Source organism: Rhincodon typus, chromosome 5, assembly GCF_021869965.1.
Source record: "Rhincodon typus isolate 14 chromosome 5, sRhiTyp1.1, whole genome shotgun sequence".
NCBI classification, from domain to species: domain Eukaryota; kingdom Metazoa; phylum Chordata; class Chondrichthyes; order Orectolobiformes; family Rhincodontidae; genus Rhincodon; species Rhincodon typus.
Window position 1 is genome coordinate 37,287,997 of NC_063336.1, and position 9,425 is coordinate 37,297,421.

General features: G+C 40.3%; 1 protein-coding gene across 2 annotated transcripts; it reads right to left on the reverse strand.

Moving 5' to 3' along the window:
- Nucleotides 1-310: 310 nt before the first annotated feature.
- sgk1 (serum/glucocorticoid regulated kinase 1) lies at nt 311-7,018 on the reverse strand. Of its 2 annotated transcripts, none has more exons than XM_020533271.2 (13): nt 6,897-7,018; nt 5,096-5,174; nt 4,667-4,739; nt 4,524-4,573; nt 4,356-4,413; nt 4,169-4,252; nt 3,858-3,989; nt 3,454-3,566; nt 3,125-3,248; nt 2,378-2,473; nt 2,115-2,270; nt 1,632-1,721; nt 311-1,468 (listed from the first exon to the last, which is right to left on the reverse strand). In XM_020533271.2, the coding sequence occupies exons 1-13, from the start codon at nt 6,928-6,930 to the stop codon at nt 1,301-1,303; spliced, it is 1,257 nt and encodes a 418-aa protein (XP_020388860.1). In that variant the 5' UTR covers nt 6,931-7,018; the 3' UTR covers nt 311-1,300. The 2 variants fall into 2 exon arrangements, with proteins under 2 accessions (XP_020388860.1, XP_020388859.1); XM_020533270.2 differs by lacking the exon at nt 6,897-7,018 and adding an exon at nt 5,472-5,700.
- Between the last annotated feature and the right edge of the window lie 2,407 nt (nt 7,019-9,425).

The window sequence follows — 9,425 nt, forward strand, 5'->3', positions numbered from 1 at the left end:
AGCACATTGAGAGAGGTGAAAAAAAAGGAGAAAGAGTGACACTCAGAAATCATGGGACTCTACTTTCTAGCAATTCAAGGAAAATTGAGAAGTATCTTCGAAAGGTTTGGGTGTTTAACAGCCTCTTCTGCTCACCCAGGAGCAAATGTAAATTTATTGTTTGAGAGCATGTCCAGTGAATGTGCTATTGATGATGTGTTTAATGCAAGATTGCTTCCTCAATGAAATTTGAAACAGTGGTGGATCAGTTTAACTTAGTACAAAATTGTGTAAAATACACTTTTAAAATAGTTTCACATTTATTGCAAACTCAACTTTAGTTCAGGAATGTGTACATTTCAAAACAAATTAAAATTACAACCTATTTTACAGAAAAATCATTTACATTACTGGTAATGTCTTAAATATACACATTAAAACTAGTGCAGCAACAAATCACAACGTACAGATTTCCTTACATATGCACAGCTGAAATGGAATAACCATTAAAATCTGGAATGTTAGAGACAAAAATGAAGTTAGTTTATACATACAGGATTACTAGCACATAGAAGCCAGTTGGAAGTTTTAAGACAGACAGCACAATGGGGCATTTTGGTCCTAGAAACAATTTATAGTTCTACCTATAGCAGCAATGCTTCAAGCATATTTTAGTAAACTATTTTAGAGATTAATTGTGTGTATTTGTGTGGGAGGAGAAGTGTTAAATTATATAGAGACAGCATTGTGATACATCATTTCATCTTCCTGGTTTGGATGTGATGAATATACCCCATTGTGCAGGATTTGCTGCGATGATGAAAATCTCTCAAGTCAATGTTTAAACCAGAGAAATCATTAGGGCCATGGCCCAGATTGCACTACACTTGCACCACTGTTCACATTTCTATATACTGTGACACAACCCTTGAACATGACCACTCCAATGCCTTCAAACTTGCTGACTGCAAAAGGCACATGTACTGAAACAGTCTTCAGGCAATCATTGTTTTCAAGTCAGACTTAAATAAAAAGATCTTGAAATGATGGATGGGTGACAAAGTTCTTTCTCTATCCCTTTGATTAATGGACCTTTTTTTCTGGCGTGTAACCACACAGCATGTTGCAGCCATCTTCCAAGACCCACACGGCAACAAATGCTCATTGAACATTTCAGAATCATCTCAGAAATGGAATAAAGGGCCAGGTAGCTGCCAATGAGATGCGTAACTTTCCTTCCAAGCTAAGTCCCATTTCTTGGTAACTGAACTTAGAGCTCAGTTAAGGTGAACCCCATCAGGCAATTCAGTGTGATGATTCACTACAGGAAGGAGTCGAGCGGTGGAGCATATGAAAATCCCAGGAAAGCTTCAGATGCTTCCTTAACACTGGCAGTAATCAGAGCATTATCAGGTGATCTACCAATGGAGTTTGGAACAGGTTCCTCTGTAAACTCTGGATCAAAGTGTTGCAGGTCAGAAGGTCCGCTCTAGAATAGTTGAAAAGTAAAGAGAATTATTATTCCAGTTTATTTTCTTACTGTAATTTTAGATGTGATTCACCAATTTAAGTGAATAATCAAATTTGAGTTGCTTTCTTTGTATTAATCACACATCTACAATAGGGAAGCAATTCTGTAAATAATTACTTACCACATTAGGATTAAATGGAGGCGTTAGCTTCTTGGCATTTAAGTCAACCCAGTTTATTGGAGAAAAGAAAATGTGGGCCTTGATATCCAGCTGCATAGAGAGAAAATATCAGTTAAATGAAGAAAAAAAAAACGACCTTAACAGAAAATAGATCGATTTTGTAAAGTAACTTAGTTGGCTCCTCAGTTAGGTTTCAAAACAAAGGAGCACAGCAATTGACCAGGTTTATGTATCCTGTACTGTTTTAAAAGAACATGCTTTATTCAAATGGCTCACTGCATTTACTCAGACAGAATGCGACAGACCAGGTAACTCTGAATAGACAGAACTTTTTTCAAAGCATTCAAGATCTCAGAAACAACACTTCAGAAATACAAAGTGCAAGCTTTATAGATTTTTTTTTACACTAAACAGGTAGCTTCTTTATATAGTCAAAAAGAGTAGGAAAATAGTTTAATCAAAAGAAAATAAGTGTTTACTTACAAAGTCTGCCTTTGCACCCAGGCGTTTTGTTCGGTCTTTTTGCAGCAAGCCCTCTAGCAGGTCTCTAGCAGCATTGGAAATATTCGGTTTCAAAAGTAGTGGCTTGTTCAGAATATTATCATACATCTCAGCTGTGTTTCTGCTATAGAATGGCGGCTATATCAAAATATACAGAAAAGATGATTACTTTACAATATACTCTAACGTTGCGAATTAAAGAAACACCTTGACCCTCTGCGTAGTGATGCATAGATGATGCTTACCAAGCCATACAACATCTCGTAGAGAACTGCACCTAGGCACCACCAGTCAACTGTTCGGTCATAGGGTTGCTTGTGTAAAACCTCAGGGGCCAAGTACTGTAACAGAATAAATCAAAAGACTATTCAAGCCAATTTGTTTTTCACAAAGCTCTGCTACAATACAGACAGGACAGACAAGCTCCATTACAGAGATTTGTTATTAATACCTTTACAGTCCATTAAAAAGTGCAGCTTCATGTTGCACATATATAGGTGGAGTTGATTCTAAAGGCTTTGTCCTGGTTATACCACTGGGCATATTCTACAGCACAAGCAGGAATAAAACCAACAATTATCTCCACTCAGGATTACATAAATGCAGCTGTTGAGTGTTTACCAGATCTTTACCATTGGTTGGTACTGGAAGCGTTGGAGGTATCTGGTTTCATAAGCAGTGGCTTGTTCAGAATATTACTACTGTACATGGCAGTAGTAGGAAAAGCACATTGCTAACTTGATCAAGGCAGGCTAAACAGTCCCTGCTGCTTCAAGAAGCACTGAGGGGAAAGAATAGTTCTTCCTTAGTGTATCTTTGTGTCTCCAAGGGTGTTAACATCTTCTGATTTACCTTACAGTACATGCATGCTGTATGCATTATTGGTTTAAAATCTTTTCTAAAGGAGATAATGATTGGACTAGCAATGGGATATACATAGAAACAGTTTACACAATGGCCGCTGGGACCCACAGGATACATGTGTTACTTACCTCAGGTGTGCCACAGAAAGTGCATGTTGTGCCATTTGATTCAATGTTCTCTTTGCATAGGCCAAAATCAGTCAGAACAATGTGCCCTTGGCGATCAAGTAGAATATTCTCAGGCTTTAAATCTCTACAAGATATAAAGGAGAAGAAAGCTACTTTCAATTCACTCAAGTGCACTTCAATACAACATCGAACGGCAGTTGTTTTGGTGACTTGAATAATGTGTGGGACAATTAGCAAATTTGCTGTTCAGTTTTATTCCTTCAAGATATTAACGTAGCATTTTACAATTTAATCAGAAGTTTGCTTTTTTTTCACTTAAATCCACTAACCTGTAAACAATGTTAAGAGAATGGAGGTAACCCAGAGCACTTGCAATCTCAGCAGCATAAAACCTGGCTCGTGGTTCCAGGAAGCATCGCTCACGTTGGAGGTGATAAAACAACTGCAGAAGAAAACAAACCAACATAAAAATTAAAATTCAAAAAATAATCAGATTGGGTACAATTTAGACTGCAATAGTAGAAGGAAGTGGCCTGTTATAGCCCATCATCAAACCAATTCACCTTCCCCCTTCCCACCACCACGTTATAGTTCCCACTCAGCAGCTAATTACAGTCCCAAGGACAGCCTTTCACATCCGCTGCTAAATTTTCCCTTTAAAAGTAAATGTCTTTCACATGCTTGCCATTTGGGACAGGAAATGTCATCCTGCAGTTAGTCTCCTGTGACTCACCTCGCCTCCATTTATGTAGTCCAGGACAAAGTAGAGTTTATCAGCCGTCTGGAATGAATAGTATAGTCCCACCAAGAAAGGGTGTTTCACATTCTTCAGCAAAACATTGCGCTCTGACATAATGTGCTTCTCCTAAGTGGAAAAGCAAGAGAAATTAGTCATAAACTCAAGTAAATAGTTGCTCATTTTTTGTTTCTTTAAAATGGCAAGCTTGACAGCTTGTGGCTGAGAACTCCCCCTACAGGAGAAGAAAATCCCTTGCAACATTCCCAATTCAGTAAGAATGGTAAAATAGTGTCAATTATTTGTACCTCTTTCTTCTTCAAAATGGCCTTTTTCTGCAAGACTTTCACAGCATAGAACTGGTCATCAGACTTGTGTTTTGCTAGGAGCACCTGTTTAAAAAAAAGCCATATAGTTATTGAGAGAAATAAGTCATTAAAAAAATTATTTTTACACTGTCTGCACTTATGGCATTTTAGAAAAAGTGTTACAAACCTTTCCAAAGCTTCCTTTTCCAATCACCTTTAGAAAGTTGAAGTCACTTGGCTTTGCTCTAAAGGAGAGAGAATACAGAACATCATGAAAAGTTGCATCCAACAGTGAAATCCAATCCACAGAAATGATTGTTTAAACTGCAACAAGACTAGGTCTATTGATACTCACTGGGGGTTAGAGGAAGGACCGAGGTTGATCTGGGCTGATGTTGGGCTGGGCTGCAGGAGAAGTCACAGAGAAAGCAAGTTAACACGGTTGGCGAGGAGTTCACAGAAAGAACAAGCAAATCCTTAAAAGATCTTCATGCTCACCGGAGGAGACGCGCTGTCCCCATTCGCTTCGGTTTCTTTAGAACTGACGTGTAACATGGCTGGCACTTCTGTGCTGTTTAAAGATACAATTTACAAACCCCCATTAGACACCGATTCAGGACCTCAGCATGGTTTAAGAGCCTGTCCACAAGCCGGCACTCCCGTATGAATCAGAGTGTAATCTTCATGAACACAAAGCTTCATTTGAACGGGTGAAAACTAGCCAGCGACATCTCGGTGCAGACAGGGGCACTATTGTACACAGAGTTAGTCAAGGCAACAGACTCTTGGGCAAATTACTCCCACCCCGTCTCCAAAATCCCCTTAAAACTCTCACATCCAGCTGACGTTACTGACAGCTCCCGTCTATAGTGGGGTCCAGGGCCCATGCAACAAGTACTCAGTGATAGGAAGACACGGCATACTTACTGTTTACAGGCGTAGGACTGAGAGGCTGCTATTTTCTGGATGAGATCGTTAAGTCCCATTCGCCTTTGTTTCATAAAAGCTGTAAATAAAACAATACAGCGACTTACAATGGGAAGCTCAAGAAATAAAGGAAGACTGGTACAATCGAATTATTTCAGTCGTTTTTTTCTGTTGCTGCTTTCTATGCAGATTTGAAATGCCATTTGTCATCTGCATTTGAGGGATCTCCCAAAAAATACACAAGGGATCTCCCAAAAAATACACATTTTTAAAATTTATAATTTGGGAATATTAAAATACAAATATACACAATTGCAACGTGCAATCATTTAAAATATTAACAAATTAAAATCTTGTGACAGATAACCAAAATTACCAGTCAGTATTGCGACCACCCCTCTCATTTTGGAATAAGTGAGAGTAGATCCCGAGGAGCTGGATTTAACAGTCATAGTTACAAGCTGATGGCTTTATTGGGGAAGTTTGTGCCTGATAGTAGTCCCCGTACGATCCGTGCCCAGGAAGAGTTAGCAGATTGTGAGAAGTGGCGAGCGCGTTCTGGGGCTAGATATATATACACAGTATGCACATAGGAGACTGGTCTGGGGGCGGTGGTATGTGAGCAATGTAGCGGAGCCGGGCGGTCCTGACCTCTCTCTCTCTCTGAGTCAGCCTGTCACTATCACTCATACTGGGCTTCCTCCCGGAACACCAGCGTCACATGAATGCAAACACCAGCCAGCAAAAAAGTTCGCAATTTTTCCAGAACTGTCACTAACGGCCGGGAACATTCCCCTCTGCTCCATCGCCACCTGCTTTCTATCAGCTCAGCCCTCACTACCCAAATAGCAGCGCAAACTTTCACTTGCCTGAGGAGAACAGCCCCGCGGGGCACGTTTGTGTGAAATTTGCATACTGTGTGTGTACACACGCGAACTGTACAACAGCATTAGCCATAGAATCAAACTTTGCTGGGTCTTTTTTTCTCTGAGCTTTCAGAGATTAGTTCAATCTTCTTAACGTCGACAGAATGAAGCAGAACTTGGGGGGGGGGGCGTCTGTGAATGTGTCATCATATGGCCAGTAATGATGGAGGAATGCTCAATTTCACAAGAGGAAAGAATTCTGTCCTTTCAACCAACTTGTAAATTTACAATTGCTGACTGATTCGGGTCCTCTCAGAATCTGTGAGGGACGCTTCACAAACTGGAATTGCAGTTTGGACTGAACAGAATCATACAAAACCACTGGCATCAAAAATTAATTCACAAGGCAGGCAGGTTGGCAGACACAGCAGTTTAAACAACTGGGTGGACACTTCAGAGGCAGAGAGAAGCTCTGCATGGACTCTACGTCTTGTAAAACACGTATAGGACGGGTTATGTTTACAGTTCAGATCAAATTGAAAAGAAAAGATCAATTCGGCCTGTGAAATATTTGCAAATCACAGATTTCAAGCAGGCATTTCCTTCCACAAGGTTTAGATTTCGCCCCAGCTGACTTTCGACGTGGCAAATCTGGAAGCTTCATTATCCATCCCTCGCTCGCAGCCTCTTCCCCCTCCCGCGGAACTGCCACTAGCGGCTCTACAACACTGGGCCGGGTTTCTGGTGGGGGATCGGGATCGCATCCAGCTAGGGGAGACAGTTTACAGGCGGCCGGGGGTGGCAAAGGACAAGAGGAAAAATAGGTCAGGATTTACAACGCGAGACGTTCTCCCTTTTCCTCCGCCTGTCGCCACAACGCCTGGGCACAGTAACTACAGTCAAACTCACCCCCAGCTGGGAAAGAAATATCTAACCTGGGAAAGAAATCTTCTCTGTTAAAGTTTTCATGCTTGTCCCGGCTGCTTAAGGCTCCCCGCACAATCCAATGGCAATTGACGGCAAGCTGGCTGGCACAGGGCGGTTTAATATAGAGGCGACGTGCCTACAATTAAATTTTCATTTACATAGATAACTTATCACGGTGCGTGGCTTATAAATTCCACAACGTGAGGCTTGATTGCTTTACTAATGACTAAGTATGATAAGCGCTGGACTTTTGGCGATTTTTGGAACACTGCATTTGGGTAGCTTCAGGGCTGTTCGCAGACCGCGTTTTCACTCCGATTCGGTTTTACATTGAAGCGGGGAGGGTGGGTGGCAAATGAACTAAATTCTGATTGAGGTGTGTTTGCGGCACTTGGGTGTCACCAGCGGTCAGTACAGACAGGGGTCTGTAGCGGCGCCAATGCTCTCTCCACTCCCAGGACATTGGGCACCGAGGCATTTGCGTGGAAGGGACTTGTTGAGACTGCTTCCTAGGGACCGGATACCTTTAGGGTGGAGGAGGCGCCCCCTGCTAATTCCTGGCATCCACCGCAGATTTCCTTCAAGGAAAACCGTGGGACAGAGCGACCCTTTTGTGATTTGCAGTGATCTTGTCTCTGGTGCCCCTTCTTAGGGGTAAGGGTCCTTTTGATTTAAACGAATGCAGCCTTTCCTGTAATTAATCGTTCAATGCAAAAGAAGGTGACTTATACATGCGGGTTCTTCATTGTGCCACAGCAGTTAATCACAGGAAATACTTTAACTCTGCATGACAGTATAAAATGTATTAGTCAACCAGTTCCTCAGTAATGAAGTGGAAATAATTTCTTGATCACTCTGCAGTAGGAAGATCACATCTCCTGTAAACATCAGCACTTACAGTCGACCTTACTCCTAACATGAAATAAAATCTTCATACAAAATTAAATATACTTATAGAATAAAGAGATGACAACAAACAGTTTAGAGATAGCAATCTGTCCTCCAGCAAACAAACAAAATTAAAGTATAAATTATCTGGGTTAGAGTTCAGGATTTGTTAAAATCATGTGAGTCCATGGGGCAATTACCTTGTAATTACTTGTGGATTTCTGCTTTCTGCACTTTGTAGAAAACCTCCATTAATACATTTCCTGAACAACATTTCATTCAAATAGTTAAATGTGGAAATGAACAGTAAAATTTGAGAGTGAAGGATCATAATGCCTTTAAGTTTTTTTCAGTGCTCATGTAGAATCCATCCTTTGAGGATTAACATGTGGGAACTTGGGAATAGACCATTTAGCCTCTTGGAAATTGTTCCATTATTAAATGAGATCAGTATTGCTAGCCAATCTGACTCAAACCCATATACCTGCCTTTGCCTCGTTTCACATAACATATTTGGTTAACAAATATCTATCCAGCTCAGTTTTAAGATTAACAATTCAGCATCAGCTGTTGCCTGAAGAAGAAGCTTTCAAATTTCTACGACCATGTGCATCAAATTGTTCACTGATTTCACGCCTGAAAGGTATGATACTCATTTTTAGTCAATGCCCTACAGTCCCTACACTTCCCAACCACTGTAAATTGTTACTATCTATCTTACTTATTCCTAAATCTGTTCAAAACTTCAATCAAATCATCCCTCAAACTTCTAAATTCCAGTGAAGCCAACCCTTATTTCAATAATCTCTCCTTGTAATTCAACTCCTGGAGTCCAAGTGTCATTCTGGTAACTCCATGCTCCTGTCCCTCCAAGGCCAATTCATCATTCCTAGACAGTGAAAGTCAGAATTGCTCACGTTATTCCAGGTGTTTTCTACCTAGGGCTTTGTAGAACTGATATATGACTTCCACTGACTTGTATTTTAATCCCTTAAATACAATGGCCAGTGCTCCCTGAGTCTTTTTGATTAATGTTTGCACCTGTTCAAGAAATTTTAATAATCTAAATACTTAGCTGTTCAATTGTCTTTAAACTTCTGCAGTTTTAGCCTTTCACTCTAGTTTACTGTATTCTGCAGGTTTGTGCAAATGTTTGATTGATTTTAGTCACACCACAGAAACTGAATCTCCTCAATAGAATGTCTTGTATTTTTGCGTGCAAGATATTTTTGACAGTGTTCTCTTGCTACATACATGCACAGTTTCATTTTGATACTGGAATTGGTTGGAAATATAAAAGTTGTTACATTACAGCAATGTATCACAGGGTGGTGATGTTCTTATTAACCAGGAAACATTTGAGTAATTCATTTACCCAGTGATGTGTTGCAACGTTGAAAGACATTCTCATCTGCATTATTTGTTGTGATTCTATAGGAGGAGTGAGGAGGAAGGGGAAGTGTTTCACAGGAATGCATTTCTTCCATTTTCAGCAGGTCATATTGTCAGCAACAGATGTCCTTCAGTGATTTCACAACGAAATAACGTGAATTTTGCGTTGTCACTTGAATTGATATGTTTTATTTTTCTGTGTTTCACAATTAAATTATAAACCTTGGTTCCATTATTATCATAACAAGAATAAGGCT